Source organism: Urocitellus parryii, chromosome 7 (genome assembly GCF_045843805.1).
Source record: "Urocitellus parryii isolate mUroPar1 chromosome 7, mUroPar1.hap1, whole genome shotgun sequence".
NCBI lineage: Eukaryota > Metazoa > Chordata > Mammalia > Rodentia > Sciuridae > Urocitellus > Urocitellus parryii.
The window spans coordinates 178,574,634-178,600,824 of record NC_135537.1 but is presented as its reverse complement, the minus strand read 5'-3'; the positions used below and the strand labels follow the sequence as shown (position 1 = coordinate 178,600,824).

At 41.2% G+C, this 26,191-nt stretch overlaps 2 protein-coding genes across 3 annotated transcripts in view; one reads left to right on the top strand and one right to left on the bottom strand.

Moving 5' to 3' along the window:
* Unk (unk zinc finger) overlaps positions 1–15,974 on the bottom strand; it is a 39,918-nt gene extending 23,944 nt beyond the window's left edge. For both annotated transcript variants that reach the window (XM_026404872.2, XM_026404873.2), the window contains exon 1: positions 15,821–15,974. In XM_026404872.2, the coding sequence (XP_026260657.1) occupies positions 15,821–15,924 (104 nt within the window). In that variant the 5' untranslated portion in view covers positions 15,925–15,974. The remainder of the gene's footprint in view (positions 1–15,820) is intronic.
* A 5,891-nt stretch (positions 15,975–21,865) lies between these two features.
* On the top strand, positions 21,866–24,202 carry H3-3b (H3.3 histone B). The gene is made up of 4 exons (XM_026404733.2): positions 21,866–21,983; positions 22,435–22,572; positions 22,680–22,833; positions 22,920–24,202. Exons 2-4 carry the CDS (start codon positions 22,445–22,447, stop codon positions 23,046–23,048), a joined length of 411 nt encoding a protein of 136 aa, XP_026260518.1. The 5' UTR covers positions 21,866–21,983; positions 22,435–22,444; the 3' UTR covers positions 23,049–24,202.
* The last annotated feature ends 1,989 nt before the right edge of the window (positions 24,203–26,191 follow it).

Here is a 26,191-nt window from a genome sequence, read left to right as displayed (position 1 = left end):
CAAACAACAACAACAACAAAACAAAAACAAGCAAAAATCAAGCTACATGGGGCTGGGATTGTGGCTCAGTGGTGGAGTGCTTGCCACTGGGTTTGATCCTCAACACCACGTAAAAAGTAAATAAATCAAATAAAGGTATCATATATAAAAATACTTTAAAAAAAATCAAGCTTCATGAAATCCTAATTCATTTTTTCCTTTTCTTTTCTTTTTTTTTTTTAGAGAGAGAGAGAGAGAGAGAGAATTTTTAGTATTTATTTATTTATTCCAGCACACACAACATCTTTATTTGTATGTGGTGCTGAGGATTGCACCTGGGCCGCACACATGCCAGGCGAGCGTGCTACCGCTTGAGCCACATCCCCAGCCCATGAAATCCCAATTCAATCACTTGCTGCAACAAACTAGCAGTGACAAGTAAGGGATCAACAATAAATTTGGAAAATTACAGCATTCTTTTTTTTTTAATATTTTTTAGTTATAGATGGATGCAATATCTTTATTTCATTTATTCATTTTTATGTGGTGCTGAGGATCGAACCCAGTGCCTCACATATGCGAGGCAAGTGCTCTGCCACTGAGCCACAACCCCAGCCTCTACAGCATTCGTAAGAAAGTATTACATCAAGTGCTAAATTTGACCAGCTCAGTTTCCAACTAACCTTTTCAGATTCTGTTCCAAAATATCTCACTTAATATTTATCAGTTTTCTGAAGAGGAGAGTGAAGCAAACTGAACACACTGAATGGACAGAATAATAACAGAGACAGCTGACAGAAAAACTACTACATGTATATAATTTTAAAGGCAAGGGGATAGGGAGCCCTGCATGGTGGCACAAGTAATCTCAGCTGACACAAAAGGATGGCAAATTTGAGACCAGAATGGGCAACACAGTGAGAGACTCTGTCTCAAAATAAGAAAAATGGGTTGGGGATGTGGTAGAGTATTTCTAATATCAGGGGCTGGGGATATGGCTCATGTGGTAGAATGCTTGCCTCACATGCAAAAGGCCCTTGGTTCAATCCCCAGCACCACCAAAAAACAAATTTCCAGTACCCCCCCACAAAAAAGAGTCATGAGAAAGTAGCTGATGTTTTTTTATCTATACATAGTTCTCCACTGCTTTTAGAATAGGGTTTAGTATAGCCTCAGGCTAAGCTTTCCCTCCCCTGCTGCCTCAGACTCCCTAAAGAAGGAATCAACAAACCTTAACATCGAAATCAAATAGTAAATATTTTAACAATTGACTATTATCTCTTTGTAATACACATCTACTAATAAGAATGAAGAATGGACATCTTCTTTTGGGGGGGATTTCATTTTGCCAAGTCCGGGATCCTTTTCACCAAAATTGTTCACAAATGTCACATATGCTCATTAGTTGATGTTGACTCTGTCATGAGATATGATATGTTTCCTCTTTGAAAATGTCTTTTCACAAAGTTGGGCGTGATGGGGCATACTGGTAATCTCAGTGACTCAGGAGGCTGAGGAAGGAGGAGCACAACTTAAAGGCCAGCTTCAGCAACTTAGGAGGCCCTAAGCAACTTAGTGAGACCCTGTCTCAAAATTAAAATAAAAAGGGTTGGGGGGGCTGGGGATGTGGCTCAAGCGGTAGCACGCTCGCCTGGCATGCGTGCAGCCGAGGTTCGATCCTCAGCACCACATACAAACAAAGATGTTGTGTCCGCCGAAAACTAAAAAATAAATATTAAAATTCTCTCTCTATAATCGCCAAAAACTAAAAAATAAATATTAAAATTATCTCTCTATAAATAAATTAATTAATTAAAAAATAAATAAATAAATAAATAAATAAATAAAAAGGGTTGGGTATGCAGCTCAGTGGTTAAGTGCCCATGGATTCCCTGGTACCAAAAAAACAAAAACAAAGTCTTTTCACACAAATAGGTACTGTTAAATGTTGTTATCAGTTTACAAGCATATGATGTTGAGTATATTCCTCTCTTAAATGACATTTATAGAATTCTATTAGTTGATATTTCTCCTTTAATCATGTCCAGTTGAAGGTTTGGTGTAAACTCTTCAGCTGAACAGGTAAATGGATTTTGAAATAGGGAAATTTCCTTTGTACTCACATCAAGACGCACAATCACAGCTAATGCTGTAATTTGTGCTTGGAAAACATACTCACGGTAAACATGCAGGAATGGAGACCCTGCCTCTGCTTTCATTCTTTTTTTTTAGTTGTAGATGAACACAATACCTTTATTTATTTTTACGTGGTGCCAGGGATAGAACCCAGTACCTCATGCATGCTAGGCAAGCGCTCTACCACTGAGCCACAATGCCAGCTCTGCTTTCATTCTTAACAGCACAGAAAGTGTATAAAGCAGCTTGACAAGATATAATAATTCAAGTACTGTTGTCAAAATGACTTTACTGCAACATAAGGTTTGCCATAAGCATTGTTTTGACCTTGTAATCTTAATATTTATTAAGAAATATTATCAAGACTGCAGTAAAAGGTAATTTCCAAAACTATTCAGTAATAGTAGCTGAAACCAATCAGCTCTGAGTGTGAAAACTGCAAGAGAGGGGCTGGAGATGTGGCTCAGCGGTAGCGCGCTCGCCTGGCATGTGTGCGGCCCGGGTTCGATCCTCAGCACCACATACCAACAAAGATGTTGTGTCCGCCGAGAACTAAACAATAAATATTAAAAATTCTCAAAAAAAGAAAAAAGAAAGAAAACTGCAAGAGAACTTTATTACTGCTAAACCATCAAATTGCTGTGTACTAGGGCATGTCAGAATATTCAACTTCTAAGAAAAATTCATGGAATTGATGGTTAAGTCCTCAGAGCAAGTGAAACTTATCACAGATGCTCACAACCTAACAATGTAATAATAAATTCATGTATTTTCTGCAGAGTACCTGCTGACTGATAACAAGATGAAGCAGTAGCAGGTGCGGTGGTACACACCTGTAATCCCAGTGGCTCAGAAGGCTGAGGCAGGAGGATCACAAGTTCAAAGCCAGCCTCAGGAGATTAGTGGGACATTAAGCAATTCAGCAGAGACCCTGTCTCTAAATAAAATATAAAAAAGGGTGTGGCTCAGTGGTTAAGGGCCCCTGGGTTCAATCCTTGGTACCAAAAAAAAAAGTTTCTCAAGATGAAGATTGATTGATTTGTTTGTTTATATTGGGGATTGAACCCAGGGGTGCTTAACCACAGAGCCACATCCCCAGTCCCTTTTCTTTCTTTTTTTTTTTTTTTTATTTTGAGACAGGATCTCACTAAGTTTTTTAGGGCCTTGCTAAGTTGCTGAGACTGGCTTTGAACTCTCCTCCTGCCTCAGCCTCCAAAGTCACTGGGATTATAGGCATACACCATTGCACCTAGCTAGGCATTATAGGTTTTATATATCTGATGTTTTCATAAGTTTTGTAAATTTGTCCAACTACTCCCTTTTGTGCTTCACACATTTTACCATCAGTTGTAAAAGATATTAGCAGATTACACTTTGGGTTGTATTGAACTACAGCTCCTCAACTTTTTCAAAAATATTCTCACCTGTTCCAGGTATTCACAGGCTATTCACAGACATAAGTTCATCTGTCACTTCCAACCTGGCAATAACTCCATGAATAAATAAAAGCTAAACAGTAATTTCTGTTGACTCAAGAGCCAAGGAAAATTAAATAAAATCATTACCTTGTTTTTGTTTTCTTGCAGTATTGGGAACCTAACCCAGGACCTTGAGCATGCTGGAGAGAGCTCTACCTCTAAACCCCATTTGCCTAGTTTTCTTCCTCTCTTTTTAAGCAGTACTGGGAATTAAACCCAATGGCCCTTTACCATTGAGCTATACCCTGTGAAACAGCATCTCACTAAGTTCAGGCTGGCCTCGGACTCACATATTCCTGCCTTAGCCCCCTGAGTAACTAGGACTACAGGGGTACACTTCTGTACCCAGTTTGTCTTCTTTTAACTATTGACATATAGTTAAAAGAATATCCTCATCATTTTTAGAAACTGTTTTTGCTAAAAGGCTAATATTCATAAACAAGTTTGCTTTCTCCAGACACTTCTTCAGCTGCCATGCTCAAACACAATTTAATTAACTCAATATCAGTAATGGCTTTCCCTGCTCAACTAACAAATGAGCCACTGGGAAACTTACTTAGTTGTAGCCTCATTTGCATTTTTTACTTCTGTTGTGATGAAATACTCTTTTACATTTTCTAATTTTTCTAACAGGTACTTTTCAATGAGTTGGGAATATGTGACAAGTGGTTTGGTCATGTTGGTATATTATTTCAGCATAGCATTTTTTTTTTAAACTGAGTTTCTTTTTTTTTTTTTTTTAAGAGAGAGTGAAAGAGGGAGAGAGAATTTTTAATATTTATTTTTTAGTTCTCGGCGGACACAACATCTTTGTTTGTATGTGGTGCTGAGGATCGAACCCGGGCCGCACGCATGCCAGACCAGCGCGCTACCGCTTGAGCCACATCCCGAGCCCCAGCACAGCATTTTTTCTTTTCTTTCCTTTTCTTTTTTTTTTTTTTTTTTTTTTTTTGGAATTACTGGAGACTTAAATGCAGGCCTCACAAATGCTAGGCAAGTGCACTACTATGGAGCTATATCCCTAGTTCTTTTTTTTTTAATATTTATTTTTTAATTTTCGGTGGAAACATCTTTTTTTTTTCATTGTTTTATTTATTTATTTATTTATTTTTTAAAGAGAGAGTGAGAGAGGAGAGAGAGAGAGAGATAGAGAGAGAATTTTGAATTTTTAATATTTATTTTTTAGTTCTCGGCGGACACAACATCTTTGTTGGTATGTGGTGCTGAGGATCGAACCCGGGCCGCACGCATGCCAGGCGAGCGTGCTACCGCTTGAGCCACATCCCCAGCCCAACATCTTTATTTTTATGTGGTGCTGAGGATCGAACCCAGTGCCCCACGCATGCCAGGCAAGCGCGTTACCACTTGAGCCACATCCCAAGCCCCATCCCTAGTTCTTTTTAAAAAAATCTTTTTACTTTGAAACAAAGTCTTACTAAGTTGCCCAGGATGGCCTGAACTTAAGATCTTCCTATCTCAGTCTCCTGAGTAGCTAGGATTACAGGTGTGCAACCACCACCCAGCACAGCTATCTTTATTAGATGCTTTGCCAATGACTTCAGTAACAAAATAATTTGTACTTTACTGTGTTCTTCTCCTTTTTTTTTTTGCGAGAGTTTTACGAGGATAATAAAGGATAAATAAAGTGCTATGGAACACTAACGTGCATAGCACAAGGAAACAAAGCTGAGTGCACTGCCAGCTGCAGCAGGACACACATGTAATCCCAGCAACTTGGGAAGCTGAGACAGGAGAATCTCAAGTTCAAAGCCAGCCTCTGCAAAAGCGAGGTGCTAAGCAACTCAGTGAGACTCTGTCTCTAAATAAAAATTACAAAAAAGGGCTGGGGATGTGGCTCCGTGGTTAAGCGCTCCTGAGTTCAATCCTTGATACCAAAAAAATAAGCTGAGTGCCCTGACACACCACTACTAGAGAGCCTTCCACAATCTCTGTGGTGGCTACTCAGTACAGCAGTTTAGTGTGCAACCTCAGATATGTAAATGAATGAATGTGGGTTCAAATACAGCTTTATTCATGGATTCTTTGAAGTTCACTTAATTTTCACCTCATGAAATATTGTTCTTTTCCAGCCATTAGAATAGGGCTGGGGATGTGGCTCAGTGGTTGAGTGCTCCCAAGTTCCATACCTGGTACCAAAAAAAAAAAAAATTCTTAGCCCATGAACCATATAAAAGCAGGCAGCAGGCTGGATCTGACAGGCAGGCTGTAGTCTGCCAACTCTGCTCTAAGAGATGGTATTCCCCAATATGTCTCACACCTCTATACTTTTGATCTTGTTGTCTCCTGTGTCTCAATCACCCTTCTGGCTTCTTCTCTATCCTGAGGGTTCCCTGACCCTCCCTGCCCAGTGGTGTTAGTTGCACACTCCATGCTCCTAATGCATTGTGTGAACACAGTTGGTTCAGTCCCAGAGCAGTTGATTCTGACTACTCTATAGACAGCCATAGCTATTCATCTTCGCATCCCTGCACAGAACTGACCCATAGCAGGTGCTCAAGAAATGTACTGAAGGAAAAAGAAAGCAAACAGCATCCCAAATGGAACAAGTCTGGTACTCAAAAGCTCTGCATGAACCCAGCAAAATAGGGAGAAATGTCTCTCATTATTCGTGGCAATTCATTCCTTTGCAGTGCTTTCATTTCTTTGTAAAATGAATGACTATATGGCATCTTCTTTTTTGAAATATTTATTTGTAGTTGTAGTTTGACACAATACCTTCACTTTAATATGGTGCTGAAGATTGAACCCAGGGCCTCGCATGTGCTAGGCAAGCATTCTACCACTGAGCCACATCCCCAGGCCCACTAAATGGCATCTTCTTTGTTTAGGATTTGTAAAAGTTGACTGGGACTCAGCTATTCATTGGAATAAAGAGGCAAACAGCCTAGACAGTGGTAGCCTCTGGAGAACTAAGAATAGGAAGAGATGGTGCTACAACACTGGATGTGCTCAACACTTGAAGAATCTCAACATATAATATGCAAAAGATAGAGTCTAACAAAAGGGGCAACAGACTCAATGACATAAATTCACTCAGGATGCCTGATATCTCTCCGTCAGAGCACATGGGCCATGGGTTCTAAAGTAGGAAGGGCTAATGCTCTTAAGGAACCTACTACTCTCTTGGCCAGTGGCAGTTACCACTCAAGAACCTTTCGGGTAGAGATCTACAACTTAACAGATCTGCCTGTATCTAATAAGCTAATCTATGAAAACTGAATTTCACTTTTATCAACAAGTATACATATAAGACACAGAAATTGGATCTTAAGACATAAGAAATGGTCCTGATCTGGGGCTGGGGTTGTGGCTCAGCAGAGAGCTCTCGCTTAGCATTCGTGAGGCCCTGGGTTCAATTCTCAGCACCACACAAAAATAAATAAATAAAATAAAGGTATTGTGTCCAACTAATGCTGAAAAATAAATATTTAAAAAAAAAAAAAAGGTCCTTATCTTAAACATTCTTTACTGGAATCTAACCATAAAAATAGGATTCTGCAAGCAGCACCAAAGGAAAGGAAAAAAAACAAAAAACAAAAACCAAAATAAAACCAAGTCATCACTGAAGATTATATTTTATATACAAAAGATGTGGTGTTTGCCTAGCATACACAAGGCCCTGGGTTCCACTGCCAGCACTGCCCCCACCACCATTTTAGCCACCCCCGCCCCGCTTTTTTTTTCCCCCCTGGTACTGGGAATTGAACTCGGGGGCTCTCAAACACTGAGCCACATCCCAGCCCCTTGTATTTTATTTTGAGACAGGGGCTCACTGAGTTGCTTAGTGCCTCACTGTTCCCGAGGCTGGCTTTGAACTCAAGATCCTTATCGCTTCTCGGCCTTTTGGCTAAGATCAATTGAACTCGCTATCCTCCCCGAGCTGCTGGGATTACAGGAGTGTGCCACCACGCCCAGTTCCCTTTTTTTTTAATAAAATTTATTTTATTTTTTATAAAAGTGGAATTCACTGTGGTATGTTTTTTTTTTTAAGAGAGAGCGAGAGAGAGAGAGAGAGAGAGAGAATTTTTTTTAATATTTATTTTTTTTTTAGTTTTCGGCAGATACCACATCTTTGTTTGTATGTGGTGCTGAGGCTCGAACCTGGGCATGCCAGGTGAGCGTGCTACCTCTTGAGCCACATCCCCAGCCCTCACTGTGGTATGCTGATACATGTACACAACATAATTTTGTCAAATTCACTCATTTTCAGCCCACTTTGCACTGGTGTTCACTGGAAAGATCATACCTGCAAGCTGTCCTGGCCCCAAGAACTAACAAGACCTATGAGGAGGTCAACACTGCTATGTAACCAGTGCTGCTTGTCCCTGGTTCCTTCTTTCTATAATTGTCTCCTGGCCCTAAGGATCTTGGAGCTGGAGAAATGGGGGAGACAAAATTCATGTAAGGATCAGGCACATCACTGATGTTGGAGAACACACAAGAAGAACCAGAACCCTGTTTTATTCTTCCCGAATCAGTTACTACCTTTACTTCAAGTTTTTCAGTACATAGCTGCCCTAAAAAACCTTCAATTTTATGAACATTTTGGTGTACGCATTTAAATCAACATTTTATATACTGTTATTCTCTGAAACAAATTATTTGGCCCTAGATCAACATAGGCAAGGTGCAGTGGTGCATGCTTGTTATCCCAGCAGTTCGGGAGACTGAGACAGGATTGCAAGTTCAACTCAGCAAGGCTCAGTCTCAAATTTAAAAAAAGGAAAAAAAAAAAAAAGGCAGGGTTAGGGAGGTGGCTCGGTTGTTAAGTACCCCTGGGTTCAAAAGAAAAAAAAAAGAGTGGGTCAACAAAGGACACATATCTGACACATAAGATGAATTAGGCTGTCTAATGAGGCTCTGCAAAAATGTGAGACTTGAGTGGATGTGTACTCCAAGAGATAAAGCTGACCCACAAGCACCCTATGAAGTGACTATTTTGGTGCAGATGCAGTCAAAGAAGGCATGTGACTAAGGATGCTGAAGGAGGGAACAATGCAACTGAAAGCAGTGACTTGGGCCTGGTTCAAAAATTGGTAAAAATCATACTTCTCTATGCTAAGTGCCCAGCACTGTTTTAAGCACTTTACATGTATTAACTCACTGAATCCTCTTAAAAAACCCCATGAGACAGGTACTGTTGCTATTCTCAGGAAACTGAAATATAAAGAGCTACTTGCCTAAGGTACCACAGCTAATAAGCGGCAGAGGTGAGCCTCATACCCAGGGAGCATGACCCTGGAGCCAGTCCTCTTAACCACTATGCTAGTTGTTAACTAAGCTTTTCTTAATGGAGCTAAAGGAAAACAATAGTAGTAGCAAATAAGTACCAGTGGCTCTACAGCATGCATTTAATATGCCAGGGAGAGTTTTTGGCAGGCCATAATTATAATACTGTAATTTACTAAAATGAAAACAGAAATATTAACTTTAACATGCTCTATTGGCTTATTAACATACACTTTATATATTCATTATAAAGTACTCTCACTTCATTATTAAAATATAGGTCAGTTAGTTTGTTTTTACGTAGGGAATACAAATAGTGGTCTCTATATTAGGTTTAAATAGGTTTGATTCATACAATACCTAAAGCGTCAGGCTATCAGGTACCTAATACCTCTTAAATAAAAGTGACACCAAAAAGATATAGTAATGTTCTAAAGAAAATCCTCTCCCTTAAAAGTAGGGCAAAATTTTATAAGAAGATGGGATCTGGACCACCCCTGCTTATTAGAAGTCACTGTTAGGACTGATGGTGGCCGTATGGTGTTTCAAACACTAACTAAAAGAAATGAGTCAAATTCTGAACATGAAAAGCAAACTGATGTGAAGAATAAGGAAAGGGAAGAAACATTTCAATAAATTCAGCTATGACAGGATGACACTGCCAAAGGCCTTAGCATCTTCTTTATCTCCTAAACAAACTGAGCCACCAACAGGAAAAAGGTCACCTCACAGATAATGCTATGTGACTTTTAAGTCGCTAGACTCCTTTCTATCTTCGCCTTCTCCTCAGCTCTTGATACTGCTGTCAAATTCTACAAACTGGCAAAGAAAAAAGGGTGAAAGTTGAGGGATTTTAATGAGAATTAAAAGTTTGCTGAGATTACTAGAACTAATGTATTATAGCCACTAACATTATCTTAAATGCCTAAAACACATGACCTGAAGTTAAGAAATGCCCCTGTGAGCTTTAAAACAATCATCCCAGAAACTGAAGAAAGGGCTCTATCACACTTTTGCAGTACACCTAACTTTCTCTTCCACCTTCTACCCACCCTGGGAAATAACCCCAGTACATTTTGTAAAAGCATTGGAAAAAAATCTGCTTGTTCCTCTAATGGCTGTCAATTTAGAGACAATTTAAAATACAACTATCAACAACTAGGAGTTTCAAATGTACTGTGAGTATACACTTATCTCAAAAGTCTCTCCATAGCCTGACAACATTAGGCCATTCATCTAGAATGTATACACAGAGATACAGCCTTTGGGAAGGCTAGGAAAAGAACATCAAGGTGCTTTTTGCAAATTGCAGGCTTTCCCACACTGAACAAATGCGATTGAGCCTTGGCAACAGGTCACATGCTTGAAGTAGTAAAAACTCATGTACTGATTTTGTTTTAAACATTTTAAGAAAATGAAATATAATTCATACAACATAAAAACTCACCATCTTAAAGTATACATTTTGGTGATTTTCAGTATATTTACCAACCTGTGTAATCACCACCACTATCTAATTCCAGAACATTTCTATCACTCTTAAATTCCATGCCTTTTATCACATACTTGATTTTACCCAAATTCTCTACACAAATGGTTCTATTGCCTAAGCAGATATTTTAAGATGACTGGCTGGGCCAAATCTATATAGAGTATCTATATGGTAAAGAAACAAGAAAGCTACAATGTTCAGAAATATACTAAACCCAATTCTTAGAATTTTTAGCAATTAGGCTAATGTAATTTTTCTAAGTTGGCTAAGAATGGCACCGAAACTTACATTCAACATCCATCTTCACATAACACATTGGTGTGCCCCAAATGCATCCAAGATGTTAAAAGAAGGGAAGATAATCTACTAGGATTAGTCATAACTGTCCAGAGTTGCAATTTCAAAATTTAGAAGAAGCATAAGGATAGTGGGAAAACCTCCTGTAATATCAAGCACAGCTGGATTAAAAAAACAACAAAACAAAACTCTTAATCACTAAGCAAATATTGCTCAGTTTGAGAAAATAATCATAGACTAGTCCACTATTTAAAGTTGCTTTAAATAAAACCTTATTTTTCACCACTCTTCTGACCTAGCATCTCTCCTAATGAAAAAATACCTTCAGGCAAAGGTCTGGCAGGAATACCTACAGGTAGGTATGTGTTACTCAGGCTGCTGCAGGGCTCTAATAACCTAATGCGCTCTTGGCTTCTAAGACACACAGGAAGGAGACCTCACCTTCAGTCATCAGGGTGTTGGAAGCGGGAGGTAGTAGGTCCACGAGGGTGTCTTGCTTTTGTGCACTTATCTGGGGTGCTATTTCCAGAGGAGCTCCTTTATAGATTGTGCCCAAGATGGATTTCTAAGATGCTCTCAGAGTTGTCCAGCTGCCCTCACCAATAAGTCAGTCTTTGTAGGATGATAGAAACCACCAGTCAAAGCAGATGCATATGGGTTGTGGGGAAGCCTTCTTTAGTATCTAACATAGCTGGATTAAAACAAAGAAACTTAACCATTAAGCAAATCTTGACTTTTAATTATTAATTTAGATTATAGCAAATATCAACTGGGAGTTAAGCTTAAGAGTCTACTCTCAGCATGGGCACTTTAATACTTATTAACAGGGAATTTGTGAGCTTGAATGAAGACTACAGTGAGTCCTTAATTTTTGTTCAGCAAAAAATTAGTCTTATTTCATAAACGAGTCAATAAGATCCATAAAGATTTATTGGTAATTTAGCTCATTCTCTCTGAGGTTGCTAAGTAACACTTTTTGTGACTTATGTTGTGCAACAAGTTGTACTCCAGTATGTATTTACAATTTTACTACAATTTGCAATAATGACTTAAATACACATTCATTTCCTGGATTTTCCAAAACATAATCAGATGCAATCAAGTGAAGTTCACAACATTTATGTGTAATGTGTAAAACTAACAAAATTGCCTTAAAATAGTTTTCTGTGGAACTACTACTATGTTATCTTCATTTAATGATGCCCAGGAAACTATTCCTAACTTAAAATGAAACCTAGATAGCAAAGGCTATGAAGCACTTATCATCTGTCTCCTATGAGAAATCACCCAGTGGCTAGAAAATACTAACAAACCTTCACTAAACTAGAATTGTCTTTCCCTTTAAAATGAGAGCATTAAGAAGTCGGAATCAACTGCAGAGGAAGGAATCCGAAACAGATTTATCTTTGAGGCATACTTCCTCTTATAGGGCCAAAACAATGACAAAAGAAAATTAAATATTTTCATGAACTTTCAACTATATATATATATATATATATTTTTTTTTTTTTTTTTGGTATTAGAAATTAACCCAGAGGCACTTAACCACTGAGCCATATCCCCAGCCTTTTTATTTTTAATTTAGAGACAGTCTTGATAAGTTGCTTAGGGTCTTGCTAAATTGCTAAGGTGGCTTTGAACTTGTGATCCTCCTGCCTCAGTTTCCCAAGCTGCTGGGATTACAAGCATGAGCCACCAGGCCCAGACTCAATTTTAAATTGTTTTATATAAAACTCTTCTAATGTACAAGATGGTCTTGCTGGTTTAAATTTAGTCTTTGTCAAATAAAAAGACAAATTACCTAATAAAAGAAGGTCATGTGGTTCTTACACTGAATATTTACTAATATACATACATTATACTTTTCCTGAGTGTTAATCAAATACTTGGAAATGTTCAAAAGATTAAATTCTGATGTTTTATTTTTAAATTTTTTTTAGTTGTTGATAGACCTTTAATTTTTAAAAATTTATTTATATGCAGTACTGAGAATTGAACCCAGTGCCTCACATATGCCAGGCAGTGTATTATCACTGAGCCCCAGCCCCAGCCCCTGATATAACTATTTTCTATAAGGACTTGATTCCTCAAATCTAAACAATTGTATACTAACTATACCAATTTGCTGAAAGGATCATTTCAGTTTCCCTTAATGCAATATTATTCAAAAGTTCAGGGAAAAATTGCTAACAAATAATTATCCTTTAAATATATTATGAATAATCCTCTTGACTTAAGGAGAGGTCAAACTCTGAGGACACAAAAATAAAGGACAAAAACCACAAGCCTACAGAAAAGCAATTTTCAGGGGAGTGGTGGGTAGGTACTGGGGATTGAACCCAGGAGTGCTTTACCACTGAGTTACAATCCCAGTCCTTTTTTATTTTGAGATAGGGTCTTGCTAAGTTGCTGAGGCTGGCCTGAGTTTCCCAAGTGGCTGGAATCATAGACCCATACTACTACACGTGGTGGGAAGCAATTTTTGCTTTTGGTAGATTCACTATTTGGCAAATTGTCATTATGATGAATGAGACTCAATTTTAGTGCAAGTTTCTCTGGATTATTATAAAACTATAGCAGTCACATAATTTCAAATATCAGAAATAAAAAATATACCAAATTAGAAATTGAGGTTGTAGCTTAGTGTTAGAGCACTTGTCTAGCAAGTGGGAGATCCTGGGTTTAATCACCAGCATGGGGGGGGGGGATCACAAATTAATTAATATATAAGGGTTTTAAAAGGCAACAGAATTTTGATACATTAAAAAAAATATATATAGCCAGGCAAAGTGGGGCACATCTGTAATCCCAGCTACTTGGGCTAAGGCAGGAAGATCCTAAGTTTGAGGCCAGCTTGGGCAACACAGTGAGAACCTGTCTCAAAATAAAATTTAAAAAAGGCTGGGGATTTCACTCAGAGGTAGAATGCTCCTGGGTTCAATTCCCAGGACAACAGTAAATAAATTTTAGAAATAAATAAATAAATAATAAGAGGTTTATATGTGTTCAACAATTGGATCAATGTAGTAGATAAAAGCCATATTGAGATTGAAACAAATGCTAGAAATTCATACTGCAAGGGAGAAATGGAAAAAAAAAATGCAGGGCAGCTCAGGATTTCACAGAAAATACTGAAATAGAAATAAAAATGTTCCTGTCCCCTGCATCCCCTAAGGACAATAACTGAATTCACCTTAATAATAATAAAGTCAGAGCCAGCAATCCTGTGTCAATTCAGACTTGAATGACAGAAGATAAAATTTTCCATATCATCACAACTACTGAACATCCATAAGTCTACCATGGAAAACAACTTTTGTCCCCTTAATTTTGGAGATACAAACACAAGGAGCTGGGGATACAGCTCCGTGGTAGAATGCCTGCATAGCATGTGCAAAGTCTTCAATCCCTACACTGGCATTAAAAAAAAAAAAAAAAAAAATCCAAAGAGAGTAATATCTACAACCTTCACCATCTAATGAAGTTAAGAAGCTTTGGCGTTTCATCAACTCCTGTTGATTTACTAAGACACCTCAAAAACAAGAGTTCCATTACTCTGTACCTACCTCACAAAGAATGGAAAGACAGCTTTCAAACAAATGAAAATCAAGAGAACAAAGACTGTTATTGACATTCATACAGCTGTCAAAAACAATTTAATCCATTAAGACCAAGTAATCAGGAAGACATTGTATATTAAAGATATAGTATATTAAATGACAACACAACATAGAAACACGAGTTGCTGAAACCAAGACCTACATTACTCAAAATGTGTTTGGTACTTTACATAAAAACATGATCTGAGCAATCAGAGATTATAAAGAAGCTCCAATTATATTAAGTTTCCAAACTGGCAAATCAAGAATTATGACATTATTCAAATAGTAGGTATTCTCCAAGGTAAGTTCACGTGGTCAAAAGCAATGGATGGAGCAAGAACTCCAGGAAGAAAAGACCAACAGGGCTGGGGATGTAGCTCACTGGCAGAGCCAGGCCCTGGATTCCATTCCCATCACCTCCTAAAGTAAATAAAACAAAGACCAGCAAAACAATAGCCTTATCAGAAAAGTTATAAACTTGGGTCACACTGTAGTCAAAGAGGCTTAGATGATTTCAGGCAACACCAGAGAATCCCACAAAGAAACAGATACACTTCCTATGACTGATCCCAGAACAGTCTCCCAAAGGGTGTTTCTTCTGTGACAAGCAAGAGCTCCTCCTGTCTACTTTTGGTTTCTCTGCTCCTAACAGATGCTTCCTTGCCCTTCGTTCACTGAACAACTTGAGGCTTGGCTGACCCCTTCAAGTTCCTCCAGCAGTGGGTGCGGGGTGGTCTTCTAGACACGCACATCACTTGGGAAAACAACAACATTTTGCGCAACAGGAGGAACTGCTTCTTATTCACCTTTTTCCCTCCCACAGCACCTAGCAGTAAGTGCTTAATGTCCCTTGAAAAGAAATGAATACTGGGACCTACACGTAGCCACAAGCAGATTTCCAGGGCTTTTCATCTTGCCAATCTTGCAGTGTCAACAACTGGAGCTCCCTCTATTGCCACATTTGGGGGGGCGGGGGCTCTATGGTCATATTTGGCAGCCATCAGCCTTGGGGTCCCAGGCTGAGGCTGGATCAGGACAGCCTGCTAGGGGTTTTGCGTGTTTTTCTCAGCCAACTGTTCTAAGCAAAATCAAGCAAGGGTGCTCCTCCTGGACAACCTAGGGGCCTTCAGGACACAAAAGGCCTCCAGTGCACGCTGCACCGGGCCTCCTGACAGGACTTCACGCAAACCGTCATTCACAGGCGGTTCTAGGGCCGGACCCTACAGAACTCGTCTGGGTGGTGTCGTGGACTTCTAGTCGCCCCGAAAGGTGCCTGGGACTGTGGTTTTATAGTCTGAGCAACAGTCAGGCCTCGAAGGCCAGGCCAGAGAAGTGTGCACTCCGCATCCCCAGCGCCCGCCTTCCCCACTCGGCCGCTGGGACCGAGTTTCCCGCCCCACGGCCCGACCAGAGGTTGGTGGCAGTTGGAGGCAGTTGGGACCGGCCCCAGCAGGTTGGAACCGGTCTGGGCCGGGCCGGAGGAAGAAGGGGGGAGGGAGAGGCCGCCTCGCGCTCTCCCTGCGCGCGTGACTCACGCTGGCCGCTGACGTCAGGCGTGCGCGCGCGGCGGGGGGGGCTCTACGTACGTGTAGTGCTGCGGTTTCTCGGGCTGTGCCTGCAGCACCTGAGCGGTAGCGGCCGGGGGCGCCGAGGAAGCTGCGGAGCCGCCGGGCCCGGGGCCCTTCGACATGGTCCTGTCTTCCTGCCTCTTCGCCGCTCCCCTTTTATTATTCAGTCTGCGCGGTCCGCGCCGAGGACCCAGTGCGCCTGCGCCGCGCCACGAGAACGTGAAGACCCCCCGCACAGCAGCAAGGGTTGCTGGGAGTTGTGGTCTTCCGCTCGGCCGAAATTTTACCGTCGGCAGAGGGTTGCTGCCAAAGCAAGGGACCACAATGCCCAGGGGTCCATGCGGACGGTGTCCCGGATGCTGAAGGCCCGCGATGGCTTCTGGGAGTTGCAGTTCGGTCGCAGATCTCCTCTTCACCAGCGCGATTTCAGTTTAGTTGGGGATTCCTTCCTTGAAACTGAAGCCCCGAGAGTAGAGAGGGCCAAGAGACTTCTATGAAACCGTTCCAAGTGTAATTCCACTGCCAACGATGCAGTAATTACTTTGCTGCCATACTTAGTGCAGCTGGGGCATGGTTCTAATGCCGGCTTAGAGCAGTGCCCACAAGCAGGGCTTAAGACTGTATTGTGGGTTCTTAGGGCTAGGCCTTTGTACTGCATCATCTGGAGTCCAGTCGGCCAGCGATTTTTTTCGTCCCTGCGGCGGGATTGACCTTAGAGGCAGGAAAAGACTGCCTGCTGGAAGTCAGCTTGAGAAAATTTGCTAAGGAAGAGCAATATTATACAACACTGTGTCCGCCCGCACCTTTGCTAAGGTGCTTCATTAACATTTACCATCCCTGAAACCTGGAACTCCACCACCTATGTCCTTTCTCATCTGACACCTGGCCTGATCAGCTTATATTAAAGGCCAAGGAGGAATTCAGTCTTCGTCTAGAATAGTCTCGGGAACCCTGGCCAGTTGCACTTATGTTGAGAAGCATCAGAGTCCAGAGGAAAGGCTTGGGTTTGAGTAGGGGATGCGTCCTCTCTGGGCCACAGCCTTTTTACTTGGGAAAATATTTTTCTCTTCCCTGTCTCCCACCAGTCAGGCAGAATAGTTCACTTTATAAGATAAAGCAGTCTCCCCAAACCTGGGGATTGGATGTAAGGTTTAAAATGTTCTTCATAGATACTCTAACATTTGTGATGACGTTGTTTAACATGTTGAATCTATTTCAAATCCATATTTTTAGACTAATTTACATTTTTTGATGGGATTATTCCATCTAATGATTGCCTCATTAAAAAAAATCAATATACTGGGCTGGGCAGAAGGGTAATGATAAATAGGAAAATTGTTAGTATTAAAGAATGAATGATACAGGCCTGGCTCAATGGTGCACGTCTATAATCCTAGCAGCTCAGGAGGCTGAGACAGGAGGATCCCGAGTTCAAAGCCAGCCTCAGCAACGGTGAAGAAAGTCAGTAAGACCCTATCTCTAAATAAAATACAAAATAGGGCTGGGGATGTGGCTCAGTGGCCGAGTGCCCCTGAGTACAGTCCCCAGTACACCCTCCCCACACACGTGCACACACACAAAATAACAAAAAAAGGCAGAGCATGGTACTTCTTTATTTCTGAATAACCTCCTATCCGAATCCAAACTGTCAGTTTACAGAATTGAGAATCTGGCCAAGTCTATTGTGTAGCTACTAGGGTCTCTTGGGGAGGAAAAATTCCAAAATGATGCAAGTTGTGTATTGCTTCAATCTTATGATTATATCCAAGTAATTGTAATTGGTTTATATATTATCCCTAAAATTTCCAGGTGTGCTGTCACTGCAGAAATACACTTCACCCCACTGCATTTTAAAATGATAGATTATACACCAAGAGTTTCAGATTAAGTCTAAATACTTGTAGAATTAAAAGATGATGTCATCCTAATTACTTAATTTACAGAAGAGGAAACCCAGAGAAGTTGAGTAACTTACTCAGCAAGTCAATGACAAAACAAGACCTAAGACCATAGCCTGCACACTGCATCACATTTGCTGTTTTTTGTTTGCTCCAGGCAGTGGGATTGGAACTCAGGGTCTCACCTTGACTATAGGCAAAGGCTCTACCACTGAGCCACACTCCCAGCCCATTTGCTATTGTTTTTATTTTACTGCATAGACTTTTTTAATGCTTATTTTTTTAGTTTTAGGTGGATACAATACCTTTATTTTATTTTATGTGGTGCTGAGAATGGAACCCAGTGCCTGACACGTGCTAGGCAAGTGCTCTACCCCTTGAGCCACAACCCCAGCCCATGTATGCATTTTAATTCTCCATTTTCTGCATTGCTTGTTTTTCTCTAAAACAAGTTATGAAAAAGAAAACCTGTATAAGTACTTTTCCACTAACCATGATGGATGAATGTACATCTATACCTTGTTTCTCCTAGAACAGGTTTTAGTTTCTAATAATTGGCAAAATGGTATGTGGGGAGGATAACTGAACTGTCCCTCTCCTTAATAGCATGGAAATGATAGGGCTTGGGATCTCTTAGAAAAACCATAGAATGTAAAGAGGGAGGTCAGTTTAGGGGTTCATTCCTCCTCCAGGCCAAATAAGCCGTTAAAAAAAAAAAAGACAAGTTATTTTTCTGATTGTATCGCAGAACATTTGACAGCCTCCTACATGGGTATAAAATAGTTCCATTTCCTAGCTTTTCACACGTTCTGAGCAGAGTAAGAGCCTCCATCTTGAGTTTTCAGTATGACATGAATGAAATACTCTAATTATTTTCCTCTACCCCAAACTCTGAGCAGAAGGAGACGTTAAAGTTGGCTAAATTATCACATGGGAGTGCTGAGGTGTAGGTCGGTGGTCCAGCACTTGCCTAGCATGTATAAAGTCCCGTTATTTATTTATTTGTTTATTTATTTATTTATTTTACAGGGGTGCTAGGGATTGAACTCAGGGGCACTTGGCCACTGAGCCACATCCCCTGGCCTCAGTCCTCCTGTTTCAGTGTCCCTAGCTGTTGAGATTATAGGAATGCTTTTTTCAACACAACCACACACACACACACACACACACACACAAATAATTATGTGTTTGTGTATATGATGATTAAATATATATTGTACATGTTAAGTTTAAGAGGGATGAAGCTGGGTGGGGTGCCATGTCACATGCCTCTAATTCCAGCAACCTGGGAGATTGAAGCAAGAGGTTCATAGGTTTGAAGCCAGCCTCAGCAATTTAACAAGAATCTCAGCAATTTAGCAAGACCCTGTCTCAAAAAAGTAAAAAGGACTGGAACTATAGGTCAATTGTAATGTGCTCCTAGATTCAATCCCCAGTATAGGTGGAGGGAGGGGATTAAGAGGGTTGAAAATCCAGGCATAGGGTGCATGCCTATAATCCCAGCAGTTCTAGAAGCTGAGGCAGGAGGATCACAAGTTCAAAGTCAGCCTCAGAAACAGCAAGGCACTAAGCATCTTAGTGACACCCTGTCTCTAAATAAAATACAAAATAGGGCTGGAGATGTTGCTCAGTGGTTGAGTGCCCCTGAGTTCAATCCAGAGGTCTGACAAAATGAGAGGAATTTGGTAGCAGAGACTGGGCCAAAGATGTTTCTGTTGTAGCTTTTAAAATTGTACAATGTTTCTGCACTACTAAGCTGTTGGAGACATTTGTTGTAGAGATATTTGTACTTAGGTATAATTCAACTGGTTCTATTCAACTGGTTCTGCTTTGTCTTTCCCTTTGGTATTGGGGATTAAACCTAGGGGTACTTAACTACTAAGCTGGGTCCTCAGTCAATTTTTTTCTTTTAAACTTTTTTTTTTTTTTTTTGTACTGGGGACTGAAATCCAGGGCCCTTTACTATCATTGAATGACAGTTGAGATACATCCCTAGTCCTTTTTGAGACAGCGTCTCAGTAAATTGCTTAGTGCCTCACTAAATTGCTGAGGCTGGCCTCAAACTTGTGATCCTCCTACCTCAGCCTCCTGAGCTGCTGGGATTACAAGCATGTCAGCTTTTTTCCTTTAATCTTGAGACAATCTTGCTAAATTGCCCAGCATGACATTGATCTTGTGATCCTCCTGCATTAGCCTCCCAAGTAGAGAGGATTATAGGCTTGTGCCACCATGCTTGGCAACTTTTTATTTATTTCATTATTTTAGTATGGAGGTTTGAACTCAGGGGTGCTCTACCACTGAACTACATCCTTAGCCTTTTTTATTTTTTTTCTCTTGGCACAGGGATTCTCTTAATTGCCAAGGCTGGTCTGAAATTAGAAGGTCCTCCTATCTCAGCCTCCAGAGTTGCTGGGGTTACAGGTGTGTGCCACCATCCTGACCAGCAACAATTTTTGTTTTAATAATTTAAACTGTTTGATGAATCAGAGTCAGAACTATGGAGTAGAATGCCCAAAGTTTTATTTCAACTTTTTTGGGCTTTGCTTGACTGGTCTTAACCTTAAGCCAGGTTTGGTATTTTATATATTTGCCTCTGAAGAACTGAGTATTTCAGTCTATTCAAAGCATTTTGGAAAAGGTAGAGGTTTGAATTCAGAGGCGCTCTACCACTGAGCTACATCCTTAGCCTTTTTTATTTTTTATCTTGACACAGGGACTCTCTGAATTGCCAAAGCTGGTCTGAAATTAGAAGGTCCTACTGTCTCAGCCTCCAGAGTTGCTGGGATTACAGGTATGTGCCACCATCCTGACCAGCAGCAATTTTTGTTTTAATAATTTAAACTATTTGATGAATCAGAGTCAGAACTATGGAGTAGAATGCCTGAAGCTCTATTTCAATTTTTTGGGCTTTGCTTGGCTGGTCTTAACTTTAAGCCAGGTTTGGTATTTTATATATTTGCCTCTGAAGAACTGCGTATTTCGGTCTTTCAAAGAGTTAAGACAACGGTAAAGATTAGTGTTTTTACACATTTGTCGTGTTCTTCTCAGATGTACTATCTGCCAGGTGTAGCATTAAACACAAGATCCCATATTTAGCTATCTTTTATTTATTCATCATTGATGCCAATTCTCTAACGTGATTATTTCCCTCCTGCTACAGTCATTTTGTGGAGGGAAATATGTTGCCAAGCTGGTCATTCCTCCTTTAAGTCACAAAATATTTTATGACAGCCTAAGTTAAACAAGACAGTACTTCTAACATCATTTATTGCTATTTGTTTCTTTGTATCTATCACCCCTCCCTGTCCCACCAAACTAAAAGAACTGCTTGTTGGTTTAAAATGTACATGCATGAGTCAGGCATCTATTGGCTCACGCCTGTAAACCCAGGGAATCTGGAAGCTGAGGCATGAGGATCATAAGTTCAAGGTCAGCCTCAGCAATTTGGCAAGATCCTAAGCAACTGAGTAAGCCCTTGTCTCAAAAAATTAAAAGGGTTTGCGGATGTACCACAGCGGTAAAGGGCCTCTGGGTTCAATTCCCAATAACAAAAAAAAAAAAAAGCATTATTTGTGATATATAAAATACTGTACTTGATAGCATGACAGTTCCAATTCTAGCACTGTGTATTTAAATGATCAAAATGTTATTGAAAAGTAAATAATCTGGGGGACATATTTTGGTTTACATTAGAAAATATTTACAAAAAATCTGTTAAAATAACTTCTTCACTTCCTCCTTGCATCAGCTAGATGCAAACAAGTTAGTGTCTGCCCATCCGGATCTTCTTAAATCGTGATAGGGACCAATGCAGTTCATTTGCATTGACTTTCTATTGTGGAGCTTTGGAACCAAGGGAAGGATCCAAACATAGCTCCATTTTATCCAATCAGAAGAGCCGCTTAGTGCTATACTCTGATTCGTCCATTCCTCTTTTCATGTATCCAATCAAGAGGCAACTTTAACAGCCAATCAGGGGCCTAAATATCCGCCAATCACGGAACGGGGCCGAAGCACAGCCTTTGTGTCGGGGGATGTCAGCGCGTCGGCGAAAGGGCCCGCCAATAGAAAAAGCCGTTGGTGTATGCAAATAAGGGCCCTATGACGCAGAGACGCAGCGTGAAGCGTGGATATAAAAGCAGAAGCGCCGGGGGGGTTTAGAGCGCAGAGCGGTTTGGTCGTTCGTTGGAGTAGTATCGTTCTTTTGCTCCGCAGCTGCAGGTCTTCACTGGGCAGCAGCTCGGCGCGGCGGTCGGAGAAGCGGCCTAAGATTTCGGCGTTGGGTAAGCGTTCACAGGGTTATTTGTGACTGCCGGCCCCTCCAGCCGTTGATGCCACGGGCTGCGGCCGTTGAGAGCCCACTGCCAGCCAGCGGGGGCTGCTCGGGCGCCTGTCTCCTTGGGCTTCGCCCCGGAACCGCCTTTACACCTCCTTCCCGGTGGTGATTCAGAGGTCCGGAGGCCGGATTCCGGGCAGCCAGGCCTCCGCCCGTCGCGGGCGGGAAGTGACTCCTCCCCGCGCCCCCCCTCCCGGGGGAGGCCACCACTGCTCGCAGCCTGAGTCATTAGGGGAGGGGGAGGAGGCGGTGGCGGCGGCCCTCGGCCATCTGCCACCGCAAGGTGGGGCGCAGAGGCGGGAGGGCTCGCGGACGCGCGGAGCTCACGGCGCCCGCCGCCACCTCCCTGGGGGCTGGGCGGGAGGATCTCACGGCCTCAAATCCACTCTGCATCCTAGGTAAGAGAAAATGGCCCGAACCAAGCAGACCGCGCGGAAGTCCACTGGTGGGAAAGCCCCCCGCAAACAGCTGGCCACCAAGGCTGCCAGGAAAAGCGCCCCCTCTACCGGCGGGGTGAAGAAACCTCATCGCTACAGGTAGGCAGGCAGCCGGGGAACAATGACTTGGCGGTGGGCAACTGTGCGAGGGGCGGCAGCGCGCCGAGGCTCCGCCATGTCCTCTTACACACTCCTGTTCGCTTCAGGCCCGGGACTGTGGCTCTTCGAGAGATTCGTCGTTACCAGAAGTCGACCGAGCTTCTCATCCGGAAGTTGCCTTTCCAGAGATTGGTGAGAGAGATCGCCCAGGATTTCAAAACCGACTTGAGGTTTCAGAGTGCAGCCATTGGCGCCCTTCAGGTAAGGGGACAGGCTCTGGAGTATGGGGGAGGGCTGCGTGGCTTCTCCTGGAGGGAAGTTAATAGTGTGGCTCTTGTCCTCAACAGGAGGCTAGTGAAGCGTACCTGGTGGGTTTATTTGAAGATACTAATCTGTGTGCCATCCACGCTAAGAGAGTCACCATCATGCCCAAAGACATCCAGTTGGCTCGCCGGATACGGGGAGAGAGAGCTTAAGTGAAGGCAGTTTTTAATGGCGTTTTGTAGTAAATTCTGTAAAATACTTTGGTTTAATTTGTGACTTTTTTTGTAAGAAATTGTTTATAATATGTTGCATTTGTACTTAAGTCATTCCATCTTTCACTCAGGATGAATGCGAAAAGTGACTGTTCACAGACCTCAGTGATGTGAGCACTGTTGCTCAGGAGTGACAAGTTGCTAATATGCAGAAGGGATGGGTGATATTTCTTGCTTCTCATGATGCATGTTTCTGTATGTTAATGACTTGTTGGGTAGTTATTAAGGTACTAGAATTGATAAATGTGTACAGGGTCCTTTTGCAATAAAACTGGTTATGACTTGATCCAAGTGTTTAACAATTGGGGCTGTTAAGTCTGACCATACATCACTGTGATAGAATGCGGGCTTTTTCAAGGGTGAAGATACAAGTCTTAACCACAGTGTAACTTACAGTTTCCTAAAAAAAAAAAAGAAAGAAAAAAAAAAGTAAACCTGGCAGCTATAGAATACACTATGTGCATTTATAATAGCTATTTTATATATTGTAGTGTCAACATTTTTAAATTAAATGTTTTACATTCACAAGTGGTGGGGAGTCTTGTCATTAAGGTGTGTATAATTTAGAGTCCAGTTGGTTTTTTCTTAACTAGAGACTGCACTTGTTTTCATAGTAGTAAAATGCTATGTGTAATATACCTTGCATAAGTCCTCATTCTACCACATGTTAACTAACCCTCTAGCTGATAATGCAAACACTAACTGGGGGATTTTATTTATAAGGGCTCTAGAATAAAATAACAAGTTATTCACACCAGCATCATCTGTTAACTAATATTCTATCTAGTTTAGCTTTTCATAGTGTTGTGGTTGGTTTTAAATCTAGGTTTTCTTCTAAGGAAATAATATCAAGGGTTGGTTCTTTACCTTATGGAAGTTTAGTGTGGGGGAGGAGCAGGCAGCTCCAGGTTTATTGGACCTCTGCAAATTACGATGGTGTTGGGGATAGATTACATCTGGTTATTTACTGTCCTGGGAAAATCCCTTTTATATAAGAGATGGCCTTCCAAGTGGTTTTTAAATTTATCCTTTATTGAGGTTTTTAGGTCAATTATGTATGTTGACTAAATTTACAAATAAACTTGTTTATTCAACTAAGTGTCAAAAACCTAAATTGAATGTTATAGAACCTTAATATGTCCATAACTTAAAATTCTACACATTTTAAAAGTTTGAGCTTTATTTCAGCTCTTGCTTGGTAGATGAAACATTTATTTACAAAGAAAGCATGTAAAACTGCCCTTAGATCTATAAAAATTCCATGATGTAGCTCAGTAATAGAATATGTGCCTAGCATGCAGGAAGGCCTTGGTTTTGATCTCCAGCACCTGTGCAAAAGAATACTGCTATATTTTGTACCATGGGCTTTTTATAGCAAAGTATATTAATAGCTTTACCCCATCCCCATAATGTTAACAAAGTAAAATTAAGTTCCATTTATTAGGGAAGTTCTTGTTAAAGTTGTAGGGCTTGCATTTGGGGTTTATTCCATGCATCTCTTGGAGCAGGCTTAGAAATCATTTTAAACAAATCTATAAGGTGGAATTGTCAAAGCTGTTTTCAGTAGCATGGAACAAGTCTTGAGCAATGAGGGCTGCTTGCAAGGCATAATGCATGCATGTCAGCAAGACTTGACCTCGAGAGCCACCCCTTTAAAGCATTCCAATGAAGCTAGTAGCTATATAGAAGTTCTTGCCCTACTAAAGTTTGGATTAATTTCTGATTTTGAAGTGCTTGAAAGAGGTAAGATACTGTATGGTTGCTTATCCAGCTTTCAACTAGTTTTTTTATTTTTGACAAAGTCCCATCTGAACCAGATCTGGAACCAGGCATACTTACTAATTCTGAGAATTTCCTTATGTGTTTCTGAACAAGACAAATACTAGGCATTGGAATGTTCCCCAAAGTGGCAGCAACTAAAAGAGAACCAGCCACAGGAATGGGGAGAGTAAGCTTTCGGAATTGATGGATAATCCAAGTGGGTGACAATATTGAGCCTTCTCATCAGTTTTGAAGTCTCTTGGAGAAGGCTTGGGCAGGCTAGAAGGTACTGCTGAAACAGCTCTATGTGGACTTCCACACTTGGACACAACCTAGAAGACATTTTTTGATTCTAGGAACCTGCCCTTACAGCATGTCCCTGGATAAGAGTAATGGACCAGAATCTGTAAGAGGAAAGCAAAGTTGAAGCTGATGGTGTAACCTGTGCCCTTGATGGATGAGACAAAAATAAAAGTTTTTTTTTTTTTTTTAGTTTTGAGGTTTTTTTCTCATTTTGTTAATGGTTTTCATTTCAATAATTGTTTCACACAAGGGAATTATCTGGAGAGCCTTGCCTTTCTGATGTCAGTGGGAGAGTCGGGGAGGGGAGCACACTAGGGGCAGAACTGGAAAAATGATACTTGGCAGACCTTTGCTCAGGACTGCTAATTTATTCCTGTAGAACTGTTGTATAAATGGTGCCTATGTTTACTGACAACTCCAATTTGGCAAATTACATGGCCATCATTCTTAAAGCATGGTGATGTGCACGGGGAGCCCAGTGAATCATCTAAGGACAGATGAACTGGAAACCGAGTTAGTTCAAAGTGTTTGCCCCCTTACCCTTGTTAGTTGTAAGACATTGTCCCTTATATCTACTTCGTGCATGTTCAGTTGGTCTTCGATTAAGCAAGGATATTTTACCTAGAAACATGGTCCTAGGTATCCAACAGCAGGAGTAGCTTGGGTAATGGGGGAAAGAATGAGGTGGTTTTGTTTTGTGGCCTTTGCATCCTAGGTAAGTGCTCCACTGAGCTATTCCCTAACTGCCTAAGCCTGGCTCATTTCAGATTTCCCCAACAGTGGTCTCTGTTGCTGCTGCTGCCTCTGCCTGGTGTTAGGAGTCAGGCCTGGAGCAGTTGGAAAGCAGGACCTTATTGAAGCATCATGAATTAGAGCTGCACAGGGTGAAACAGCCACTGCCATTGCATCAGAGGCTGATCTTCAGCTTCTCCTGGATGGTTCCAGCCTTCCTGTGTTGGGATCCAGGCCTCTGGCTAACCTAGCCCACCCCACCCCTCACCCCCACCCCCAGCAGAGGG